The 14,311-nt window shown below is 42.2% G+C and overlaps 1 protein-coding gene and 1 pseudogene across 1 annotated transcript; one reads left to right on the forward strand and one right to left on the reverse strand.

The window, feature by feature from the left end:
* Window positions 1-3,719: 3,719 nt before the first annotated feature.
* Window positions 3,720-11,347, reverse strand: LOC115143894 (pyridoxine-5'-phosphate oxidase-like). Its single transcript, XM_029684337.2, has 7 exons — window positions 11,113-11,347; window positions 8,829-8,953; window positions 8,632-8,731; window positions 7,719-7,772; window positions 7,405-7,533; window positions 4,235-4,305; window positions 3,720-4,120 (listed from the first exon to the last, which is right to left on the reverse strand). Exons 1-7 carry the CDS (start codon window positions 11,299-11,301, stop codon window positions 3,955-3,957), a joined length of 834 nt encoding a protein of 277 aa, XP_029540197.1. The 5' UTR covers window positions 11,302-11,347; the 3' UTR covers window positions 3,720-3,954.
* Window positions 11,348-12,713: 1,366 nt separating this feature from the next.
* On the forward strand, window positions 12,714-13,649 carry LOC115144291 (large ribosomal subunit protein uL10m-like; annotated as a pseudogene).
* The last annotated feature ends 662 nt before the right edge of the window (window positions 13,650-14,311 follow it).

The following is a 14,311-nucleotide window of genomic DNA, read 5'->3' on the forward strand; positions in this document are numbered from 1 at the left end:
GGAGGGCAACAACACAGCAGCAGGACCGCTACCTCCGCCTTTGTGCAAGGAGGAGCAGGAGGAGCACTGCCAGAGCCCTGCAAAATGACCTCCAGCAGGCCACAAATGTGCATGTGTCTGCTCAAACGGTCAGAAAGAGACTCCATGAGGGTGGTATGAGGGCCCGACGTCCACAGGTGGGGGTTGTGCTTACAGCCCAACACCGTGCAGGACGTTTGGCATTTGCCAGAGAACACCAAGATTGGCGAATTCGCCATAGGTGCCCTGTGCTATTCACAGATGAAAGCAGGTTCACACTGAGCACATGTGACAGACGTGACAGTCTGGAGAAGCCGTGGAGAACGTTCTGCTGCCTGCAACATCCTCCAGCATGACCGGTTTGGCGTTGGGTCAGTCATGGTGTGGGGTGGCATTTCTTTGGGGAGCCGTACAGCCCTCCATGTGCTCGCCAGAGGTAGCCTGACTGCCATTAGGTACCGAGATGAGATCCTCAGACCCCTTGTGAGACCATATGCTGGTGCGGTTGGCCCTGGGTTCCTCCTAATGCAAGACAATGCTAGACCTCATGTGGCTGGAGTGTGTCAGCAGTTCCTGCAAGAGGAATGCATTGATGCTATGGACTGGCCCGCCCGTTCCCCAGACCTGAATCCAATTGGGCACATCTGGGACATTATGTCTCGCTCCATCCACCAACAGACTGTTGACTTTTGTTGCACCACAGACTGTCCAGGAGTTGGCGGATGCTTTAGTCCGGGTCTGGGAGGAGATCCCTCAGGAGACCATCCGCCACCTCATCAGGAGCATGCCCAGGCGTTGTAGGGAGGTCATACAGGCACGTGGAGGCCACACACACTACTGAGCCTCATTTTGACTTGTTTTAAGGACATTACATCAAAGTTGGATCAGCCTGTAGTGTGGTTTTCCACTTTAATTTTGAGTGTGACTCCAAATCCAGACCTCCATGGGTTGATAAATTTGATTTCCATTGATCATTTTTGTGTGATTTTGTTGTCAGCACATTCAACTATGTACAGAAAAAAGTATTTAATAAGAATATTTCATTCATTCAGATCTAGGATGTGTTATTTTAGTGTTCCCTTTATTTTTTTGAGCAGTGTATATACACTCACAATGTGGACACCACACTCAAGTACACCGATAATATTGTTACCATCTAAATTCTCACTCACACCCATATAAACAATACTGTTCAAGGTTCTTGATGCACAGACATATTAGAACGTGTGGTATCTTTGTGTGGATAGCAAAGTACCTCCAACAGTTAATTCCAGTGAGCATTGCACTTTTCAAGATTTTCAAGAGTACGGCAACAAATATGTTGCCTGTGTCTGAACAAGGGCTCATGACCAGTAATCTGGAATGAATATATGTTAATTAAAGTATATGAAATTATGAAAAATACGTTTAGCTTTAAAGGTTTGTTTGTTATAGATGTTTGTTATACATATACATGTTACACATAATAACCTTGGCACAACTGCTCTCACATCAGCTCTTTTAACATTAATATACAGTTGAAGTCGGAAGTTTATATGCACCTTAGCCAAGTACATTCAAACTCAGTTTTTCACAATTCCTGACATTTAATCATAGTCAAAAAAATCCCTATTTTAGGTCAGTTAGGATCACCACCTTATTTTAAGAATGTGAAATGTTAGAATAATAGCAGAGAATTATTTTTCTTTCATCACATTCCCAGTGGGTCAGAAGTTTACATACACTCAATTACTATTTGGTAGCATTGCCTTTAAATGGTTTAACTTGGGTCAAACATTTCAGGTAGCCTTCCAAAGGCTTCCCACAATAAGTTGGGTGGATTGTGTCCCATTCCTCCTGACAGAGCTGGTGTAACTGAGTCATGTTTGTAGGCCTCCTTGCTTTCACACACTTTTTCAGTTCTGCCCACACATTTTCTATGGGATTGAGGTCAGGGCTTTGTGATGGCCACTCCAATACCTTGACTTTGTTGTCCTTAAGCCATCCAACATGTCCTTAAGCCATTTTGCCACAACTTTGGAAGTATGCTTGGGGTCATTGTCCATTTGGAAGACCCATTTTTAACCAAGCTTTAACTTTAACTTTAACTGATGTCTTGAGATGTTGCTTCAATGTATCCATACAATTTTCACCCCTCATGAAGCCATCTATTTTGTGAAGTGCACCAGTCCCTCCTGCAGCAAAGCACCCCCGCAACATGATGCTGCCACCCCCGTGCTTCACAGTTGGGATGGTGTTCTTTGGCTTGCAAGCATCCCCCCTTTTTCCTCCAAAAATAAGAGGTCATTATGGCCAAACAGTTCAATTTTTGTTTAATCAGGCCATAGGACATTTCTCCAAAAAGTACAATCTTTGTCCCCATGTGCAGTTGCAAACCGTAGTCTGGCTTTTTTATGGCGGATTTGGAGCAGTGGCTTCTTCCTTGCTGAGCGGCCTTTTAGGTTATGTCGATATAGGACTTGTTTTACTGTGGATATAGATACTTTTATACCTGTTTCTTCCAGCATCTTCACAAAGTCCTTTGCTGTTGTTCTGGGATTGAGTTGCACTTTTCACACCAAAGTATGTTTATCTCTAGGAGACAGAATGTATCTTCTTCCTGAGCGATATGACGGCTGTGTGGTCCCATGGTGTTTATACTTGCGTACTATTGTTTGTACAGATGAAGGTGGTACCTTCAGGCGTTTGGAAATTGCTCCCAAGGATGAACCGGACTTGTGGAGGTCTACAATTTTTTTCTGAGGTCTTGGCTGATTTCTTTTGATTTTACCATGATGTCAAGCAAAGAGGCACTGATTTTGAAGGTAGGCCTTAAAATACATCCATAGGTACACCTCGAATTGACTCAAATGATGTCAATTAGCCTATCGGAAGCTTCTAAAGCCATGACATATTTTCTGGAATTTTCCAAGCTGTTTAAAGGCACAGTAAACTTAGCGTATGTAAACTTCTGACCCACTGGAATTGTGATACAGGGAATTATAAGTGAAATAATTTACCTGTAAACAAGTGTTGGGAAAATTACTTGTGTCATGCACAAAGTAGATGTCCTAAACGACTTGCCAAAACTATAGTTTGTTAACAAGACATTTGTGGAGTGGTTGAAAAACGAGTTTTAATGACTCCAACCTAAAAGTGTATGTAAACTTCCGACTTCAACTGTACCTATATATATATATATATATATATATATATACACACCTTAATATACCTTAACATACGCCTATTTCAAAGGCAGTTTTATCCACAGACACGGATTGCCCGTGGAACCAATCCATAACAAATTCAACACAAGGACTTCAGCCTAATAGACTATCGTTATTACATTATGGCAGAGAAACTGCTGTGGATGTGGTCCATTAAAATACATATTAACAGCTAGACAAAACATGTAGGCTATCCCTGCTCCAATAGAATGGAACTCATGTACGAACGTTAAATAACTGACACAGTACTGGAGAGTTTCTAGAGGTTGTTGAGGCCTGCGGAAACACATTGCTGATTTTCTGTCAATCATTACCAAACTGTGACTACTCTACTAGACAGACTTTGCACTTCATGAGTCAGACAATGCAAAGCATTCCATATAGCATATTCAGATGAGTAAAACCTTGTGTCACAGGTTATGTGCCAGACTGTATAGTTCGTAGTTGCATCACATGAATCATGTTCCATTGAAGACAATAGACAATCAGGCCTCCTAACCAACCAGAAAATGTCTCCTTTATTTGGTATAAAACAATACCAATTGAACAGAACAGCAAATTATGGCTTAATAAGATACACATCATATAGCACTTAGTTATTCAACATCAAAATGTTCCTCATGTATTGAAATAATGGTGGTTTGATTGATGATGTTGACATCATGAGTGAGTTGTACGCTAGCCCCAATCTCCAGCCTGCTCTTTAGTCCATTTCCCCTAACCGTCCTTGTCAAGGGGATAGCCTCTGGTACACCCAGCCCGCCTCAGCATGATGTTGATGCTCTTCTAGAACACTCTCTCCATTTTTCGGCCGTGTGAAAACAATACGGTCATGTAGCCTGTTGGTCTGACCCTGCCAGAACTCTATCATGTAAGGCTTGACGATATAGCCTCCCCTGTTGGAAGACAGGCAAAAACAAGAACAGGCTTGCATGATAAGACCACTTACTACACAGGTTTGGCATGGCAAAGTCATGTAGAATTCCTGGTGATTTGATAGTAATACTAACCAATAGTCAGGCATTGGGACATCTGTGTCCTTGTACTTTTCCTCCAGCTCCACATTTTTCTGTCTCAGGTACTGCAGAGTGAAACAAAACCGTCAAATGGGCGATTCCAAGCCAGGACAGACATAGAATATTTTGTGTATCTCAGATTCTGGCAATTCTCACAGAGAAACTTCATTGGGAGGAAGGATGTTTGACAGGCTTTTACATTTGTATCACTCTTTTTTTTATCATGATGAAAGGAAAGTGGTCATTTTAGGCCCTTTGAAAAACTAGTTTTAATGACTCCAACCTAAGTGTATGTAAACTTCCAACTTCAACTGTATGTCTTAAACCACTCCACAAATTTCAACCACTCCACAAAATGGGGAGGTTTGCAAGCCGAAGAACACCATCCCAACCATGAAGCACGGGGGTGGCAGCATCATGTTGTGGGGGTGCTTTGCTGCAGGAGGGACTGGTGAACTTCACAAAATAGATGGCATCATGAGGGAGGAAAATTATGTGGATATATTGGAGTCAAACCTGACTCAGTTACACCAGCTTTGTCAGAAGGAATGGGTCAAAATTCACCCATCTTATTGTGGGAAGCTTGTGGAAGGCTACCCGAAACATTTGACCCAAGATAATCAATTTAAAGGCAATGCTACCAAATACTAATCGAGTGTACGTAAACATCTGACCCACTGGGAATGTGATAAAACAAATAAAAGCTGAAATGAATCATTCTCTCTGGGAAATGTCAGAATAATAGCATTCTTAAAATAAAGTGGTGAGCCTAACTGACCTAAGACAGGGAATTTTTAATAGGATTAAATGTAAAAAATAGTGCAAAACTGAGTTTAAACGTATTTAGCTAAGGTGTATGTAAACTTCCGACTTCAACTGTATACTGTACATGCCTCCTGTAAGACCCTATGATCCGTGAACCATACATGATACGAAAACATCTTGGTGTCATTATACTTCTTTATAGTGTGCTTTCAAGTATGGAGTATTTCGAGATTCTGAAATAAAATGTTTAACATTCATTTATTCAACATAAATATCTCAAAAGTACCCTTTTTGATACATCGTTTGGAATAATATCCTCTTCAAACACATACAATTTCCAGAGTGGGCTCTCTGGTACCATTGAAGAAAAGACAAATGTAATACATAGACATGTATATTATAGGTCACTACCAATCACAGCCCTCCTTTAGGATTGCACATTCACATTTATTTTTTACTGTGTATATTATTATTTTTATTCATTTAACTAGACGAGTCAGTTAAGAACAAATTCTTATTTACAATGATGGCCTACCAAAAGGCAAAAGGCCTCCTGCGGGGATGGGGGCTGGGACTAAAAATAAAAATAATTTAAGTAAAAATATAGGACAAAACACAAATCACGCCAAGAGAGTCAACGCAACACTACATAAAGAGAGACCTACGACGACAACATAGCATGGCAGTGTGGGTGATGCTTATAAAATAATAACTTAAAAATGGTATGCACTTGTTAGAGTATGTCTTAAAATGAACTAAATCAAAAAGGGTACTTTAGAAATATTATTTTTCATGTTGAATAGATTCATGTGAAGAAGAGAAATCTGAATCTAGAGGTACTCCATTATGTAAGAGCATACTAGAAGCACACTACAAGGAGTATAATGACACCAAGATATACGCTTGGATTGCGTCCTACCTGACAGGTCGCTCCTACCAGGTGGCGTGGCGAGAATCTGTCTCCTCACCACGCGCTCTCACCACTGGCGTCCCCCAGGGCTCTGTTCTAGGCCCTCTCCTATTCTTGCTATACACCAAGTCACTTGGCTCTGTCATAATCTCACATGGTCTCTCCTATCATTGCTATGCAGACGACACACAATTAATCTTCTCCTTTCCCCCTTCTGATGACCAGGTGGCGAATCGCATCTCTGCATGTCTGGCAGACATATCAGTGTGGATGACGGATCACCACCTCAAGCTGAACCTCGGCAAGACGGAGCTGCTCTTCCTCCCGGGGAAGGACTGCCCGTTCCATGATCTCGCCATCACGGTTGACAACTCCATTGTGTCCTCCTCCCAGAGCGCTAAGAACCTTGGCGTGATCCTGGACAACACCCTGTCGTTCTCAACTAACATCAAGGCGGTGGCCCGTTCCTGTAGGTTCATGCTCTACAACATCCGCAGAGTACGACCCTGCCTCACACAGGAAGCGGCGCAGGTCCTAATCCAGGCACTTGTCATCTCCCGTCTGGATTACTGCAACTCGCTGTTGGCTGGGCTCCCTGCCTGTGCCATTAAACCCCTACAACTCATCCAGAACGCCGCAGCCCGTCTGGTGTTCAACCTTCCCAAGTTCTCTCACGTCACCCCGCTCCTCCGCTCCCTCCACTGGCTTCCAGTTGAAGCTCGCATCCGCTACAAGACCATGGTGCTTGCCTACGGAGCTGTGAGGGGAACGGCACCTCAGTACCTCCAGGCTCTGATCAGGCCCTACACCCAAACAAGGGCACTGCGTTCATCCACCTCTGGCCTGCTCGCCTCCCTACCACTGAGGAAGTACAGTTCCCGCTCAGCCCAGTCAAAACTGTTCGCTGCTCTGGCCCCCCAATGGTGGAACAAACTCCCTCACGACGCCAGGACAGCGGAGTCAATCACCACCTTCCGGAGACACCTGAAACCCCACCTCTTTAAGGAATACCTAGGATAGGAAAAAGTAATCCTTCTCACCCCCCTTAAAAGATTTAGATGCACTATTGTAAAGTGGCTGTTCCACTGGATGTCATAAGGTGAACGCACCAATTTGTAAGTCGCTCTGGATAAGAGCGTCTGCTAAATGACTTAAATGTAAATGTAATATTGTCTGTATCATCTACGGTTCACAGATTATAGGGTCTTACAGGAGGCATGTATAGGTTTAAAAAGGACCTAAAATAGTCAATTTAATTATAATTTTCCAAAAAATTGTTTGTCATACATGTCAAGCATCCTTCCTCCCAATGAAGTTTCTATGTGAAAATTGGCAGAACAATCTGCGATACCCCAAAATATTTTTGGGCTATCCTGGCCTGGAATTGCCCAGATTGAACATATTTCATTAATTTCCCTAATTTTGAGGGAATAAGTCCCTCAATGGTGGATGGCAATAATACAGTGGAGTAGCATGGACTGGTTCTTACATTTCTGTCAGGGACGGCAGTGCTTTGTCTGCTCACAATGGCCCCGATCTGGCTACTCTTGGGCCGGGAGTGGAAGTAGTCACAGGAGCTCTGGTAGGGGATTCTCTCCACATTGCCCTCGATACGGATCTGCACACACACATTCTCAAGGGTAGTGCCAACTACTGTACAGCAAATTCAGTGTCATCCTGCATTAGTTAATTCATTCATTATAACCACATCACAATGTTTTTGAAAATCGAAGATATTTGAAGATATTAAAACAATGGGTTGACAAGTAGGCTACATTTTAAGAGGTAAAATGAAGCACATACCTGCCTGTTGATGGGCTCCCAGTAAAAACACAGACATGCGTAAGGGTTGCTCTCCTACAGGAAGGGAAATGAAAAATTCTGATGTAAAGTCTGCAAACAGAAGTAGTAGGGCTGTGCGATATGGCCCAAATATCATATCACAGTAGTTTTTAGTGTTGATGGTAATTGACTATTTTTTAAATTATTTTTTTAATAATGAAAGTTCTACATTTGCTTTATGAGTAGTGCGTGATGCTACGGTGGCAACACATACATTCTACATGATTTTAATGGGTCTTTCTTCCTTCTGATGGTTTTATACTGTTCAATTTAACTTCAACCTAATCATCAATTTCTGCATTTCCTGCACTCATTTTAGATCATTTCCACACTGCCAGCTAACTAGCGATTAGCAGCTAACAGGATTTAGCTAAAACGTGCTAAGAAAAGACAATGTAGCTGTTTGCAGATGTAACACAAACTAATTGTGTAATTATAGAACGCTTGTGGATTTAAATTAAGACAACAAGTGGAAATAACATCGTTGTCATCAACATTGTTGCATGTGCTGGATTGACCATGCAGACTGAACGGAAGTGTCTCGCAACAACAAATGCGCTCCTTGAGTGACAAGGGGCGGGGCTATGTCTGTGTGGAAAGCGGCATAGATATAGAGAGCGGAGAAGGATGACTCAAGTAGAAGGTGTAAACTATAAAAATGGACGTTACACACACATCACATTTAACAAAACTATACATTCAAATACTGTTATAGAAGGTAAAGTAAAAACCCAAACCGGTCCGTGCATCAATATCGGTATATTGTCAAATCCTGTATACTGCCCAACCCTAAGAATAGTTTGGCATAGTCTAGTAGTACATACATTTGAGAGGACAGGAACATGCCTGACTTATGACAGTAGCAGACACTAACCAGCTCTCCACCTTTCCGGCTCTCGTAGTTGGTAAAGAAGCAGAAGCCTTCATCGCTGTAGCCTTTTAACAAGACCATACGAGCAGATGGACGTCCTTCTCTTCACAGAGAAATAAGCAGATTGATTGAAAATGTGTCACAATTTGAGCTTAAGAAGCAAGCATTGTGTTTGATGGAGTATTTATGGGGGTACTCACTTAGTGGATGTGGCGATGCACATTGCATTGGGCTCTCCAATTTCAGGACATTTTGTGGCTTGATCAAACCAATCTCCAAACTGCTTGATGGGGTCCAGAGACACGAGCTGATTCTCCTCAAAGCACTACGACATGTTAATATAATGACACTTTTACATCAAAATGCACATTACATTGAAGACATAAGCAGACATTGACATTTAAGGAAATACATTTTAAGCAATGTCTATTATGCCATCTTCAATACATTTCTGATATCTCTCCAATTACTGGGGTGTATGCAGTGAGGTGAACCTTCATAACATTGTAGATGATAAAGATGTTATGACTAGAGGTGACACAATTCTCTATTCTAGTATGTGGACAGCTGCTTGTTGAACATCTCATTCTAAAATCATGGGAATTAATATGGAGTTGGTCCCCCCTTTGCTGTTATAACAGCCTCCACTCTTCTGGGAAGGCTTTCCACTAGATGTTGGAACATTGCTGCGTGGACTTGCTCCCATTCAGCCACAAGAGCATTAGTGAGGTCAGGCATTGATGTTTGGCAATTAGGTCTGGCTTGCAGTCGGTGTTCCAATTCATCCCAAAGGAGTTAGATGGGGTTGAGGTCAGGGCTCTTCCAGGTCAGTCAAGTTTTTCCATACCGATCTTGACAAACCATATCTGTATGGACCTCGCTTTGTGCACGGGGGCATTGTCATAATGAAACTTGAAAGGGCCTTCCCCAAATTGTTGCCACAGAGTAGGAAGCACAGAATCGTCTAGAACATGGATCATCAACTAGATTCAGCCGCGAGCCAATTTTATCTTGAGGTGATGGTCGGGGGGCCGGGAACATATTTACAATAATTTGTATATGGCAAATTGACCTCAAGAAATACAGTATGACTGAAACAGAATGATTTCTAACCATGCTTACATTTGTATATGGTCACGTTTCTCTCTATTATGCGTGGGACTACTTGGGAACAGATGTTTTAAAGTAAAATCATTTTTAGCTGATTTCCTGGTGTTTTTAGTCTAATATGTTTAACAACAAAACATGTATGTATTTATTTTCTCAGAAAACTTGGGTGGACAAATAAAACCACCAAAGGGCTAAATTCAGACAGCGGGCTGCCAGTTGGGGAAACCTGGTCTAAAATATCATTGTTTACTGTATTGTTAAAACTTTCTTCACTGGAACAATAAAGGGCCTGAACCATGAAAAACAGCCCCATACCATTATTCCTCCTCCACTATAAACTTTACAGTTGGCACTATGCATTGGGGTAAGTAGCGTTCTCCTGGCATCCATCCACCAAACCCAGATGTGTCCGTCGGACTGCCAGATGGTGAAGCGTGATTCATTATTCCAGAGAACGTGTTTCCACTGCTCCAGAGTTTAAAGGCAGCAAGCTTTACACCACTCCAGCCAATGCTTGGCATTGTGCATAGTGATCTTAGACTTCTGTGTGCCTTTTCGGCCATGGAAACCCATTTCATGAAGCTCCCGAGGAACAGTTCTTGTGCTGACGTTGCTTCTAGAAGCAGTTTGGAAGTTGGTAGTGAGTGTTGCAACCGAGGACAAAAGATTTTTACGCGCTTCAGCACTCAACGGTCCCGTTCTGTGAGCTTGTGTGGTCTACCACTTCGCAGCTATGCCGTTGTTGCTCCAAAGACGTTTCCACTTCACAATAACACCACAGGGCAGCTCTAGCAGCGCAGCAATTTTACAAACTGACTTGTGGGAAAGGTGACATCCTATGATGGTGCCACGTTGAAAGTCACTGAGCTCTTCAGAAAGGCAATTCTACTGCCACTGTTTGTCTACAGAGATTGCATGGCTGTGTGCTCGATTGTATACACCTGTCAGCAACGGGTGTGGATGAAATACCGGAATCCACTCATTTTAAGGGGTGTCCACAGACTTTTGCATTTATAGTGTATATTATAGGGCCGTTATGCTCCCTTTCGCCAGTGGTGGAGCTGTTGGGAGGTGCCCCTTCATTACATCACAAGACGTTGCACTGTAAGCAAAGTCAGCTTTGTAAGCAGATTTGACATTTGACTAAAGTGCAATGTGATGGAAATGTTGGGGTCATTAAGGTCATTTACACTCCAAAACAGTGCTAAATAATACACCACTGAAACAATGTGGGCAAACTGGATAGGCATTGTTGTGCCGCTGGAATATGCAAGTATCTGCATTTGCCATTGACATTCAACCCAAATTAGAAGGGTGAGGTAGCTTGTGCCATAACAAGAATGTAAAGAAATAAAAACTCTTGTTTATTCTCACCTCTTCGTCTCCTTTGTATTTTTTCCGCATACCACTGAGATCCATGGCTGTAGAATCACTCGTAGATTTCGTGCAAAAGGATCGAGAAAATAAGGCTCGACAGCAAGCTGTCAAAGAGGCATGGGGATGAAAGTATTGACCTATTTCACTGATATTCTTCAATGTTCTGCAACTGGGTATGCGCCTCATGCTTGTACAACAACCACGCAAAGCCTGACCGACGTAATCACGTTCACTGTCTCACGTAAAATATTACGCAAACATTCGCTGACTTTTTTAAACCAAAAACAATACTGTATGAAGAGAGGCAGAAACTGCTTCTCCAGGAGAAATAGGTGGCAAGCTAAGCTTATGCGCAGAACTACGCATATACAGGCCGTCAAATCAAATGATTTTTTTTTTAACGAAAATGAAAACGTGTCAGTTTGTAATTTGCACGAGGTTGGAGAAATAACATGTTCAACTAGTTAAGGCATTAAAGGCATTTGCTCGAATCTTGGTTGTTCCTTTAGATTTCGAGAAAATTACATTATTAAATGAATACAGCTACATGTTGAGTCAAACCATGTTGTTGGAGCACGAGTCTATGTCCTCGGTTGTACACAGTGTACACCTTATGTACTCCTAACTAGCCGTCATTAGTTAGTTACACCGGCTAGTTACATAAAAAGCTAGCTACATTGTAGCAAGTACCTGACTAGCAAGTGCATGGCAACAACAGCCTTTAAAAATACACCTGGAGAAAAAACGAATGGCAACTTCATTTATTTTTTAAATTTTTTATTTCACCTTTATTTAACCAGGTAGGCTAGTTGAGAACAAGTTCTCATTTGCAACTGTGACCTGGCCAAGATAAAGCATAGCAGTGTGAACAGACAACACAGAGTTACACATGGAGTAAACAATTAACAAGTCAATAACACAGTAGAAAAAATGGGCAGTCTATATACAATGTGTGCAAAAGGCATGAGGAGGTAGGCGAATAATTACAATTTTGCAGATTAACACTGGAGTGATAAATGATCAGATGGTCATGTACAGGTAGAGATATTGGTGTGCAAAAGAGCAGAAAAGTAAATAAATAAAAAACAGTATAAAAACAGTATGGGAATGAGGTAGGTGAAAATGGGTGGGCTATTTACCAATAGACTATGTACAGCTGCAGCGATCGGTTAGCTGCTCACATAGCTGATGTTTGAAGTTGGTGAGGGAGATAAAAGTCTCCAACTTCAGCGATTTTTGCAGTTCGTTCCAGTCACAGGCAGCAGAGTACTGGAACGAAAGGCGGCCAAATGAGGTGTTGCCTTTAGGGATGATCAGTGAGATACACCTGCTGGAGCGCGTGCTACGGATGGGTGTTGCCATCGTGACCAGTGAACTTTCCACCCTTTACTCTTGGGTGGAAAGTTATTACAGAAAGCTTGATGTGCAAAATGCTCTGTACACTACCATCATATCCATCCTTTCTTTGATGTCAAACCTGAGCCAAGACCATCACTGTACAAAGATAATCACATTGACAGAAAGATGGATTGTAGTATTGTGTAACTCACACCATATACTGTATTATTGGAATGTATACACATGAACACTTTTATTCCATGCAACACAGGTTTTATTGCCTGCATAGAACGGTAGGGCTCCTGAGTGGCGCAGCGGTCAAACCAGTTCAGGAGGTCAGTGAAGTCCAGCGCATGTGTTTATAACTCAAAAACAAGCATGCATACTGGAGCTGTCTTTTCAGCACAACACAAACACACATCTATAGTTGTGTAGCGCTGAAAGGAGAGCTCCTCCATCCGGTCAGTTAGGAATAGTAGTGTTGTGAGCTGGTATCGAGATGTGGACTGATTTATGAGTCCTGGTTTATTCACAGGAAAGTGGCCTGGTGTTGCTCTTGAAGGATTTGCAGACAGTGTTCCAGGACTGTAAGATGATCGCTGTGATCCAAAACAACCCCACCAATTCAGAGGACATTCTGCTTCTCAAGCATAGGCTCTGCTAGCATGGAATCAACATTAAGTTTATTTATATTGTGCCTTTGAGGCAAATTGTATAGCCGTTTGCATTTTTAAAATTGTTTAACCACAGGTGATGAGGTCCTACCTGCCAGACAGCCCTTACATTAACATGGGGCCTCTATTCATTGGCCAGACTGTTATATTTGTTATTAAAGAGCCAAAGGTGAAGCAGATGTTTCTGAGTTTGAGGACCAGCCCCCGGGTGGTATTATTGGGTAAGTACAATCTGATGGTCCTACTACCAGTATAGCAAAACTGTATTACATGACTTCAGTGGAGATACTATAATACAAGCAATTGTGTAATGTCTTACTTTTCCTCCCACTGTTTTAGGGGCCCGTAAATGGAAGACATTACTGAGTCGGCAGGGGGTGTTGAACTATTGCCAAGCTGTCGTCAGTGACCCTGGTCCAGGGAAAGTTGGTGAGCGACCTGACCATGATGACCCCTCAGACAGCCTCCATGCTGCAACGCCACCCCGTCCACCTCTCATTGCTGCTCCAGCAAAAAAAGTAAATGCACCAACCTACTTGGTTAAAGAGGTTAAGAGGTAATCGTCTGGGGTGATCCTTTTTTAATATATCAAAATCTGAGTAGACATTTGCAAAAGTCATTATCAAGAGTCATGCATGTTGCATTAGTAATGAGAATCAGTCTAGCCAAAATAAACACAAGTGGTCTCGGGGAGATCCTGACAAATGCTAATCTGGGGATTACAGAATGTTCACCTGGGTCAATCTATTACCGATTACCGCTGCTATTCTGGGTTTGTGGGAGAGAACCTAACATATTAATCTCAATTCAATATCAGTCTATCACAGGGCAAGCCCTACTAACCCACAGGGTTGCGTATTAATTGAATGTGTGTGTGCTATATCACATGAAGTATCCTTTTCAAATAGCCCTCTTGAGTTTCTAATTTAACTATAGAAAATAGCTTTTCACATGATGTCAAAACATTGGATCATGTGTATTCTATGCTGCAGAACAACATTGAAGAGACTTGATTTAAATGTCTTGTAAACATGCAGTTATCCAATGGAGATGTAGGGACAGACAAGCCTAGGTGCACCATAAATTGCCAGGTCTACATGTCTACCAACACCCCATAAGCACATCTAATTCCTTAAGCTAATGCGGATAATGCCCTGGCCACATTGCGCAGTGGCACTGCTCTC

This window comes from Oncorhynchus nerka, linkage group LG16 (genome assembly GCF_034236695.1).
Source record: "Oncorhynchus nerka isolate Pitt River linkage group LG16, Oner_Uvic_2.0, whole genome shotgun sequence".
Taxonomy (NCBI): Eukaryota; Metazoa; Chordata; class Actinopteri; order Salmoniformes; family Salmonidae; genus Oncorhynchus; species Oncorhynchus nerka.